This window comes from Temnothorax nylanderi, unplaced genomic scaffold, assembly GCF_030848795.1.
Source record: "Temnothorax nylanderi isolate EJ_2023f unplaced genomic scaffold, tnyl_v1.0 TNYL_tig0057_pilon, whole genome shotgun sequence".
In the NCBI taxonomy this organism is placed as follows: Eukaryota; Metazoa; Arthropoda; class Insecta; order Hymenoptera; family Formicidae; genus Temnothorax; species Temnothorax nylanderi.
In genome coordinates, this window is record NW_027249119.1 from 848,279 (window position 1) to 860,727 (window position 12,449).

The window sequence follows — 12,449 nt, forward strand, 5'->3', positions numbered from 1 at the left end:
AGAAGACTGAGAATTTTAGTTGCGTCATGACTTAAGGCGCTATAGATTATAATAAATCGAAATGTAGAACAGCATAAAAAAATGATGAATTATAAATGTCGAGTAAAAAGTAAGTAGCCGATTTTTTTGTAGGGCAGAAAGGCTAAAACGAGATAGTGGATGTCCTTGCAGGCTTACTTGCCTCTGCGAGGAGTGAACTCGTTAATATTAATGACGCCTGCAGCTGATGCATGCTACCGAGCCAATAAATCCGATATGTATCAATTCAGTAGGAAAGGTGTATCTTAAAAAAAAAGAAGCAGGAGTACATATAAAACAGATACGACGAGACGAATACACCTACATTATTTATTTTTAAAGATGTGATTTTCGACACTGATGCATTACCATATGGCAGTATCAAAATATCGAAACGTCACATAAAAAATAATTGACTAGTGAGTTAAAGATAAATATATTTATCTATAGAATTCTTATATATAATATAATAATAAAAACGGTTAACACAATGTCCTCAATCTAATGCAGCTTGACCTGAATTTTGACTATAGCTTTAAAGTTGTTGAAGTAAGAAAGTCGGATATTTCATCTGTGGGTTCTGTGGTCCGAGTACCCCAAAACCCGGCGCCCCCCCCCCCCCCCCCGAGGCACGGACACGCGACACGAAGATAAAGCCAAATTTGGCGAAGTACTTCGCTCGGCGGCGAAGAAAGGAGCCGAGAAGCGGTTGGGCGGAGAGGCGAAGAACGGACAATGATCTCCGCAACGCAACGGCGGGAACATCTGCCTCGGCAGTGGCGGCGCGGCGGCGGCGCGGCGCCGCGCCGCGCCGCTCTCCGAACGCTCCGAACGAACGGCGTGTCCTCCTTCACGGGCCGATCTGCCCGATCCCCGATGCCGTGAAACTTGTCCCACCTCGGTGTGTGCATGCATAGGTATTCATTATCCTCGTCCTCTCCTCGCCCGGCGGTGCCGGCTCGCCGCCTCGCCGCGCCGCCTCGCGCGTTCCTTTTTCCGCGCGATCTTTTTTGGTCCACGGGGAAACATCTGCGGCAGCTGCGAGGCGGTGGACCGCCGCTCCTCGTACGAGGCAGGTGCTCACCTTCCGAGGTTCTCCCTCGCCTGCCAATTACGCGTGCCTCTTTCTGCCTCTCCCACTCCTCTCACTCCGCTTCTCTCCGTCTTCCGCCCTTACGAGCCGCTGATGCCGCTCTCTTTCCGCCCGCCGTCGTCCTCTGCCCTGCCTCCTCGGTTTTTCTCTCACCTTCTCTCGTTACCGTCCTCCTGCACGCTCCCGTTTTTATCCCGCCCTCTCTCCACCCCTATCTTCCGGCTGCGATCTCCCTCATCCTGTTGCCCTCGTGCCAACTTCTTACATTCCTTCGTGCATTTTAGCGCACTCTACTTTTCCTTCTCAATTATTCAACTCCAGAGAAGTTGTCAAATAAACGTATCCTCCATAACTTTCGATGAAATTACATTTTCGACGACATTTAATAACTGTTTATTACGGGACAACGATACTCCCTCTTTCCACGCGTTTCCTCAACGCTCTCTCTCCCTCTCTCTCTCCATCCTTAATTTCCCTTATTTTGCACGTTCCTCGTACCAACTTGTTGCATTCCTTTGAGCGATTTAACGCGTCCTCATCTTCCTTAGTTAATTATAAAAGGGGAAAGAGAGACATTCATCTCTTTTCAAGCGAGACTTCTCTCGCTCTCTGTATATTACAGTGATATCACACGTTTTCCTATTCTTTAAACGTGCTCTCTCTCTCTCTCTCTCTCTCTCTCTCTCTCTCTCTCTCTCTCTCTCTCTCTCTCTCTCTCTCTCTCTCTCTCGCTCTCTCTCTCTCTCAGCAAATTAAACGAGCATTAAATGTAGCGCAATTATTTCAGGCATTCCTTGCATCGTCCGCCCTTCTCCTCCGTCGTCGCCTTCATTCTCTCATCTTGTTCATCGCTCTCGCTTCGTTTCACACTCCCTGCGCTCTTTCGGCTTTCTCAGCTGCCGCCGCTTTGAGAGGACGATCTACTCGCACTCCTCCGAATAACGTGCTGCTTCTTGGTCCAGCGCACGGCTCTACACACACGCACGCACGCACGCACGCACACCGCCTTCCCCCTTTTATTTTTTCTCGCCCTTCGGGATGGAAGCCGTCTGCCCACGGGCGAGATCGAAGCACGTGCACCGACTTGCATATATCGAGGGGGCTATTTGAGAATCGCTCGGAGGTGTTCGTGCTTTCGTACATCATAACATTTCTGAGGTGAATTGGGATATTCATGCCTCGGAACGAAGTCCGTAATGGACCGTATTTTTACTACGCTCCGTATTCACGATGCGTCGGCGTGTTAAGCTTGTGTAAGAGGTGCATTATCATATGAAACCGTTATAGATATACCTGACGAACGTTGTTTACATCATGCGATACGAAATGGTCCATATTGGAAGAACTTTTCTACGGTCGCGGTCGCGAGATAAGCGTGGAATTCTTTGTAGCCTGCGAGGATCGGAATTTCGGATCCTTTGTGGTTGAATTCCTGGTATTTTTATCGTATTCTCTCATTTTACGCATCTCTTTCGCGCATAACGACGAAACTCGTTTTGTTATTTCTAAATGATACGTCTCTTAAAAATTTCGCTTGGAATTGCTAAAGAAAGGCATTCACGACAGCGTTGAAATTACCGAGGAAAAAAATGTGCCTTGCTCGCGCCGTTACGCGTGGTCGACGTGAAACAGAAATCACGATAGCGGATATTGTTTAGGCTCCTCCTGAAACTCGCTCAGGCCACCGGCCGCCGTACGCGAACACTTGGAAGAAAACTCGGCCCAGCTTTGGATGGGCCACATGCCTTCCTGATTCTCCTATCTAGCAGCTGTCCTCACAGAGCAGTGTATCTCATTCCGGTCTTAACACTGCCGAGAGCCAAGGGCCCACGCCACTTTACACGTCGGATAACGCCGACTTTGTTACTGTTTTATTCGTTATTCTTGTACTATACTCATTGAAAATTGCTGCTGGTCTACTAATTATGCTCGCGATCGATATTAGAATTTAAGGGTTAGAAATTGCGCAAGACTAACTGTCATTTATGTCAATGTAGATTAACTTTAATTTCAGTTTGACTTACTGTTTATGATTTTCTAGTTTTAAGAATTAGAAAAAGATAAAAAGTAAGTTAAAACGAGATTAAAGTTAATCTGTATTATGGTAGAAATGGAAATAAGAAATTTATATTAAAAGAGAAGATTTAAGTCTGAGTTCACTTTTACAAGTTCTTAGAAAAAAGAAGATTATGCAACCATTGCAATTTGCAATAATCTTGCGATTTTCCTAAGAAATAAAGATACCGTGCAGAGCTTCTGCACGACGTGTCGTAATAATTAATATTTTTTCTGCGTTCTCGGTAATTATTTCGTTAATTATTCTAATTGTAAGCGAGAGCGGAGTGATGATTGTCTTGTGGGGGAGTATCTTCGAGTTTTTCAACTTATTCAACGATTGCCGATTCGGCTAATCTTGCGTAACCGACTGAATTATTTTCTAACGAAGTATGTTGATTCTCAAAGACGAAACTTACCCATAAAGCATCGCCGCCCCAGCTATGCCGCCACCGCATTGTGCCGCGATGTACAGCACCGCGCGAAGTGGGGAAATCCGTCTGCACAAAGCAAACGATACCGAGACCGCCGGATTCACGTGTCCACCTGCGTGCAAAAGGTTTTCCATATAAAGAGGAGGAAAGAATCAAAGAAGACACATACGGGGAGATTGCGCGATTCTACCCTCGACGCTTCTTCCCAGTGGCTTTCATCCCTGTTCATTTTTTTTACGACTAAAAATTGTTACGTTAATAAATCCAAGGAGAAATAATTGGCCGAGCGACACCGAGTTATAAAATTGACGAGCTCAATTACGTGCGACGGCCTGGCTGAAGATCGGAGCGGACAGGAATAATGCACTCAGTTCGCTCGCAAGGCAAAAATTAAGATACCGTTAGGTTAGATCGACATGTTTCAAGCAAGGATTTTTTAATTTTAATTATCTTGTTCTATGTGGATTATAGAATTGGACATTTTTAATTGCAAACGATCGCTCAACGAGCCGCAGCAGAAATAAAGCTTTCGCGCACCGTCCGCTCCGTTCATTCGTGGAGCGATAGCCAGTCGGGGAGCAAACGCGATCAAGTTTCCGGTATGTAGTACGAGGACCGAGAGTTTATTACACGCATCGTATGTCGCGTATTGTGCGTGCCGTCGGTACGTACTCCGAGAGTGCTCACATACGTTCACGACAGACACGCACAACGCGGTAATGTTACGTCGCGCCGCGCCGGCGTAATCGGTTAACGAGCCAATCGAGAGAAATCGCGAGGGCCGTAGCTCGTGAACGATACGAACGTACAAGAAGGAACAGAATCATTGACGCAACGAGATCGTCGCAACGAGCAGTTCGCGACCCTTTGCGTAATTAGCCTCTGAACGCTTTGTAGGAGATGCGCGCATTGCGTGCACGAAAACCGCGCGGACGCAACGTGAAACGCGTGTAAATCAAACAGACTATTATACACGCGAATACGTTTTTGTGAAAAAATTCATTGTTATTGGAATGCAAGAACTGAATAGAACTACACATAGATGGAACTAAACGCTCTCTAGCATTTTTTCTCTTTCATTTTATATAAATTAAAAAACATATATTGTTATATATAAAATGAAAGAAGTATTAGATAGACATATAAAAAGAAGAGCATTTTAACGTATTGTGCTTCTTTCTAAATTCATAAATCCGTACCTTAGAGGTAAAGGATCGTATCTCCAGTTTTTGTCAAAATGGAGTTAATATATGGAGGGGTAAAAGCCATAGTGGTGTAAGTCAAATTTTTTAAAATATTGACTCGTGTGCATAGATGCAATCTATACAATATATAAATTGCATCTATGGACATGAGTCAATATTTTAAAAAATTTGACTTACACCACTATGGCTTTTACCCCTACATATATTTCAATATAATAGAAGTTGAAATTGTATAATAGTAAAGCGTCTTATGTCTATTATTACTAGTTCCTAAGATACAATGTTTATAAAAAGTTGTATTCAAAATTTTTATGTCTAATTTTTAAACTAGATACAACGTTATTGCATGGTAGATATACTATTAAACATGTCAGTTAAAGTACTTTATTAAAAACTTGATAAATCAAGGCGCTACTTTTTATTTTATATCTAAAAAATATATCATTTCCCTATTTAAACCTTATTTTCTCTAAATTTATAATGATGAAGAAACGATTCTCTAAGATACAAAAATAGGAACAGACCAAAAAATTAAACTAAGTTAAAATTAACTAATTTTAAAATTGATTATTGCAAAATTGAGAATTTTCCTAGTCGAAACATTGAAATTTTTATGTACTAGATACATAAAGAGGAACCCCTTGTTACTTTCTAATAAATTGCTTATACTCCGTCCAACGAGAGATCATGGTTGATCAAACATAAATAACGATAGGGCACAGACACAGAGCCGCAACAAGGTGTTCGCGTCAAATTATTTTTATTTTTAATAGTGTTGGACAATATTTATTAAAAATAAAAATAATTTAACGCAAACACCTTGTTGCGGCTCTGTGCCCTATCGTTATTTATGTTTGGTCAACCATGATCTCTCGTTGGACGGAGTATAGTTTTTCGAAACTCGGCGATAGATGTATGGGTACATTGCCCCCTAGTTTTTTTATCATCTTCCGTGAAATTGACGCGATAACACCCTTACCGCTGATGTGGCCGAAGATGAGGGAAATCGCGGCGATGGCGAAGCCGGAAGCTACAGCGGTGGCTAGCGCGGAAAGGCCGCTTCCGGATACGGAGGAGGCGGCGGCCGCGCCGGCCACCACGAGGCTGAAGAAGAAAGTGGCCAGACATTCGACGGCCACCGCTCGCCACAGCTCCAAACTGCGAGCCTCGATGGACATGGGCGCCTTTCTTTCCCTCTCGTCGGCATTGTTCTCCCGGAGGGCCGACAGCCTCGACAGGATAGTGACGATGTGCGCGTCCATCTCGCGCGTCAACGTCTCGTTCGCCATTCTCGGGTTTCTCTTTGTCTTCGCGATCACCAGATGAAGAAACGATACACGACGAAGGGGATGACTCTCAGAACATGTTCCTCCCCGACCGATACGATTGTCACGTGCACTCTTTAACGTTAATGAGAAAACTGCGCGTTCTCCACCACTCTTTACCACTCTTGGATCTCCGGACGGAGATCGAGGAACCGATCGTTCTTTTTTTTTTTTTCACGTCCCTCGGTATCGTGGCGGATTCCCGGCGATTCTCTCGAGTGGAACGAACCCGGGGGGGATCGTGAGCGCGGCCAGTCGAGCTCCGAAGGTGGACGCACTCGATGTTGCCGCACCGGCAACGCGCTCGCGAGTGACAGGCCGACGTAGGACGTAGTTGGCGAACAAGTGGGCCCTGCGGAGTGCGGAGTGCGAGTGGTGTGCGCGTTCACCACCACCGCACCACCCCCTCTCTTCAACCGTTACTCCCTACGTGTCGGTGCATCTGTAGAGCTGCATTCGGGTGCCTCCATCACCATCACCGACATCGCACCACTGACACTGACGCTGCACGGACATTCCTAACTTTAATTCTTTGATCTTTTTTCAAACGCCGAGTACGTTGACTTCATCAGTCTTGCTCCTTTTAAAGTAAAGTATAAGTTACGTCGATTTTTCAAATAATCAAGTAGTCTTTTTTAGCTATAGAAAGCACAGGTTAGTTATTTATAAGAAATTTATCGGAAAAGAAAGGCGCTGAAAATTATAATTTTATTTCCTATTTTTTTCATTATTTTATCTATGCTTATATTATTAATCATTTTTTCTTAGTAAATGCTTTATAAAGATTTTTTAAATCTCTTTCTTTATACTTCTAAATCTTCTTTTCGAAATGTCGCAATAATTTAAATAATTTTTTTAGAATAAAGTGTATATTATTAATCAAAATAGAATTAGAGTACAGCTTCTATTTTCAATAATGTTAATCCGAAAGAATTTATCCACTAACAAATGTTTCCTATTTGATATAAATCGATGAATCACGTTCTTAATGTTGCCGTTTTTACGCTTTAAACCGAAAAATTTCTTTATCCACAGTACAGTACGTACCTTTTCTTTATCGTACTTTGCCTTTGAAGAAGGATAAGTCATGAGAGGCACCGAATGACCTGGATGAGATGAAAAGTTAGTTGAAGTCGATAAGATAAGTCTTAGTTGTAACTTTCGAAGTCAAAGTTTGGCAATCGAATTATACGTGAAACATATTTGTTCTAATGTAAAGTACGTGTACCACTGGCGGATATTGTAGAATAATAGGCGCATATTTTTATTAGGATTATTAGGATTATTAGAGTTTACATCCTTCATATGTATTAATAAAAAATTTTTGTACCCCGATATCTCTAGCAGAAAAAATAGCGATCTGAAAATTATTTGCTATATTTTTTAGATCTTGATTTAAAATACAAATTAATTAATTAGTTAATAGTTATTAATTACTAATCAATTAATTATTGAATGACAAATGCAAATCGTGCGCTTTAACATTGTTATCGTAAAGCGCTGCCGCGATGCGGGTACATCGGTCTTTTCATGATAACTGTTAAGCATGAGCGCTAATTCTTATCTTCCTCGTAAATCGCGACGTGTTCGGTATCTATAAAATGATGAATGGCGAGCAAAAGAAAGCGGACGGAGCGCTGTAATGAGAGCTATTAGGAATAGCACATCACGCGTATTACCTTTAGTTAAGGTACTTAAGCTTAAACGCGCGCAACATTAGCCGTGCGCCCGTATTTACGGACGCGCATCAACGTCGAGTCGCATTTGCGATGATTAAAATAAGCCAAGTAAATAAAACGTGCGTCGCGCGCGCATGTGCTCGGCAGTGTGGTGGGTCTTATTCCCACGAGTTCAAAGAGCATCCGTAATGTCCACGTTCCCACAAAAAAGGAAAAAAGGGATGTACGCGCGACGAGGCATGAACGGCGAGTATAATAGCGTACATTTAGATCAACTTCGCGGACGAATGTCGGATGTGGACGGTCACTTTGAGGATTCGCGTTATGTACGAACACGTATTCTCACGTCGATTTCTCGTCGATACACGATCGCGAAGGTCGACGATAATTCGCTTGATAAAAAGATAAACTCGATGCACCGGTGTCCGTGTTTGCGCTAAAGATTAAGTACGGTAAACTGGTTTATGTCAGTTCCAATATTGCGATATAGAAATGCAAATTCTCGCGGGACTACATCAATGTGATGATAATAAAGAGGGTACCACGAGCGAGGTGGTTTGATAGAAAAGCTATCCGATTTGTCAATTTCAAGCGACATATGTGTAATATCTTTAAACACGAGCTATTCTCAAACTGAAACTACTTTTTTAAATTAATTTTGTCTGCTTTACGTTAAGCAACAATCATAAATAATCTCATTAAAGTAGTTACATTTTCCATAGTACTTTATAATTAAAAGAATAATATTTAAATGATATTTAACTATTTTATTTAACTACTTTAATACTTTAAACCAATATTATATACATATAGAAGTTTAATTTGAGAAGAAATAATATATTAAGAATAAAATCAAAAGTGGAAAGTATAAAAGATGGTATTGAGGTACTACTTAAATATTAAAATAAATATCATTTAAATATTATTTTTTTAATTATTTTAATTTAAAGTATTAAATTTTAAAGTATTATGGAAATGTATTTTAATACTTAAATAGTAATACTTCCATCTTTTATACTTTTCACTTTTAATTTTATTCTTAATATATTATTTCTTTTCAAATTAAACTTCTGTATGTATATAATATTGATTTTGTAAATCTTTTATACATCACTCTCGCGATTTCCGTAGAATATTGAGATTAGTTGTTATTGTCTTATTTTACAACCCTGGCATTTAATAAATTTTATCTCATCCAATGAAGACGAGACTCCTTCGTCTAACTTGACGGTTCTAAAAGAGGATAAGCCGCCGTAATTAAAGCTATTTAACTCCTCCCGGCACTGTACTGACGTAGGAGCGAAGAACCTGGAACGGTAATAAATTCACCAATTACTATAAATTGAAGAACTTATGCGCGGGGGAGTTAGACGAGAAAAAGGGCGTTCGCTTTGTATCGTTACTGGCTTTCGAAGGCTTTCCTCGTAATACGCGTCTTTAAATACCAATCGATATTTTCACGACTCATCTTAGGATTTATTGAATTTTAAAATCTGATAGAAATTTTATCATGATAATCAATTGGATCAATACGTGTTTGGAGTATTTTCATTGAGAATAAAATAGTTAATATCGGGCCTGTATGCGAATTAAATATGAGGTTAAATCAGGTCAAATATAATAAAAAGATCGAAAGGCTTTACAGAAACAATGATCATTTGCGTATTTTGCTAAATACTTGATTATCGATTTGATTTAAACTGTGTTAATTGAAGCAATTAGCTTCATTAATTATTAGTGCATTGATAAGATTAGAGTATAGTAGAAGCTCCGCATAATTTTTGCGAGTTATCGTACAATTGAGATTCAAGTCCTTTTCATTAATATTCTTACACTTTCCTTATGAAATATTTACTATAAACTAGGATTTGTAAACTCGATGCACTCAATACATCCTTTGAATTGTTTATGAATTATTTCTAATTAGGTATATTATTAACTTACTATGTGCAGTCTATTAATTGATTATTATAGATAGGACATTACAAAAATTCGTGGGGCACTTGGCAAAATATACTTTCTCACAAGTAACCATCTCTCGCAGAATTTACGGATGATTTTTCACGCTGAAAGTTTCTCCATTAATAACTCTTTTGCAGAATTTAATGCTTAACTCTCTGTGAAAATAGATTCTATTATATAAAACTTTATTTCCTATTTGAAAGAACCGACCTAAATTTTTTGCCCTGCGACGGTACTCTATGTTATATGTAATTAACAGTCTTCTAACTTTTACAGTAACTCTCTCGAGCTTTCTTACATTTCGCTCATTCGACACAAGTCACTCCACTGGCAAACGATTAATACTTAATTTAGCTGATAAAATCGTGAGTCATAAAGACGCGGTCGCGGCGTGCATGATTCATGGGGACGTTGCAGAAGCTCTCATTCTATATATTTAAAATAAAACGAACAAAACGAATTAGCAATTTTATAAAATCCGCTTGACCAGGTAAAGCCTGGGCAAAAAAACGCGACATCGACGATCACCGTGATGAACCCTATGGCAAATAAATTTATTCCAATCACGCGCATCCATCGCTGCTGATCAACGTGAGGGTCGTGGAATTTGCGGCCTTACCAGGAACCTTCTTCTCTTCAAACGAAAATACGCGAAGATAAAGTCAAGTGAAGTCCACAGTATCGACTTCATGAATAATCGAGGTGAACAGGTGCTTGTAAAAATAGAGGATCCGAGGGATTTCCGAAGACTCTACTGCATTAACTAAAATCCTATTTTATTTCCACGTAGATACAAAACGTTTTATGTAAATGACCAACCTACGTGCAATTGTCATCAATCATAAATAAAACACTTATTCTTGTAGCTTTACCAGCTTGATCCTTTTATTCTATTCCTGTCTTTTCCCTTGAAAGTAAAAATGTATCAATATTACAAAGAAAGCACTGTAATTGATAATTACTACAATTATTTTTTATTTTAATATTTTATGGTCACCATCATCTTCAGCGCTGACAATGAGCGTTACTTTCTTCTGTGGACTTTAGACCTTACTTGCCTAATTTGCAAATTGGCATTTACAAACGGAAAAATTAAATAATGTGGGAATGTTCAAAGTGTATGACGGAGTGAGTGAACGAGCGGAAGAGATCTGAAAGAATGTCGGAAGTTATTGAAGAATAATACGATTGTCGGTGCGAGCGCGGCATGTCGAGCAAAGATTGAAATTTTCCGGAACAATAACAGTACGCTGATTAAAAATTGTAAGCGTGTGATAGAATATATCAGAGACGAGCTTAAGGACCGTGAGGACGAGAGAGTGTTGTCTGAGAAAACGAGCGATTCTTTGTCAAAATTGTGAAAACAAACAGATCGAGAGTCTTGTCTGCGAGGGAAAGTAAGGACATCTTCCTGTTATTTCTGACCTTAATATTTCACAATATTTCACAATAGTTATTTCACCATCGAATATACGGCGTGGTTTTATGCGGTGCGTATACTTATTAACCATCATCACGGCGGTCTCGATATCTAATCTCGTAACAGGTAAAACCATTGTTGTTGATAAATGCGGAGATGCACGAGCCAACCGCTCGTTGCGGAACACATCCGTTCACGCGACGGCATTCTTTTACAAGGGCACGCATAGATTAAAATATGCGGTGCAAAGAGGAAGGACGGGGGATTAAGCTAGGTCATCTGTTCCTCTATGATTTCCATTCATTTCCGCTATTTTCTGTATAGAAAAAAAAGTAGAAACAATAAAATGTTCTCCATAAACATAGCAATCTATTTCTATCGCGTCTATAATCAAAACCATGAAGTCCAGTATGAAGAAGTTATAAAAAACGTATAACTTTTACGGATTAAAATATTTGAAGCCCTAAACGCGATGCGTTTATCGATATCGTTACATGTACTTATATGTATTATTTTAATCTGATTCTTCTCAGATAAAAAATAATACGCGAAGTTACAAAGGGTTTATTCGTGTTTTTATTCCAAGAAATTTAAGAAATTTGATTTACGTGAGTATTAATTTTATCAATTATTACAAAGACATATAATACTAAATATATGGTATACAATATATATAATATAAAGATATTAAATATAATTTAACGTATAGTATGAAAATATACGTAACTCTCAATAGTCTCTCTCTCTCTCTCTCTCTCTCTCTCTCTCTCTCTCTCTCTCTCTCTCTCTCTCTCTCTCTCTCTCTCTCTCTCTCTCTGCTTTAATTATTGCATTAATATTATTGATTTTTTGACTTTCTAATTAATTCATTTCAAGGGCTCTTCGTATACGAAGGCGCCCCAAACGCAATTTTTCCCTACAAGTAATTGCTATTCACCCTACCCTTTCGTCTGCACCCTTGTTCTTCCGCGATCATGCACATCCGCTCGATCGCTCGTTTCGCAATGGGCCCCTGCTGTTGGGCGCGTGGGCGGCCCATTGCCGACCCATCGCGGCGACGTATGTGCACGCGACGACGTTATTACGGCTCAGTGAGGTCCGACCGCTGCTATTCGCCTATCTGTCGCAGTCGGCGGACGGTATCCGCGAGCTATAACATTTTTCGCGTTGATCTACGGCTGTGAGCCGGTGATATTCGCGCGCAGGCGATCCTAATCTTCCCGCGGCAAGATAGCGGGCAGGTGCGATTCGCAAACAA

The 12,449-nt window shown here is 40.3% G+C and overlaps 1 protein-coding gene across 1 annotated transcript in view; it reads right to left on the reverse strand.

Moving 5' to 3' along the window:
* Window positions 1–6,814, reverse strand: part of Bib (big brain) — a 34,654-nt gene extending 27,840 nt beyond the window's left edge. The window contains exons 1-2 of the mRNA XM_071707352.1: window positions 5,785–6,814; window positions 3,586–3,712 (exon numbers count right to left, since the gene is read on the reverse strand). Coding sequence (XP_071563453.1) covers window positions 3,586–3,712; window positions 5,785–6,094 — 437 coding nt within the window. The 5' untranslated portion in view covers window positions 6,095–6,814. The remainder of the gene's footprint in view (window positions 1–3,585; window positions 3,713–5,784) is intronic.
* Between the last annotated feature and the right edge of the window lie 5,635 nt (window positions 6,815–12,449).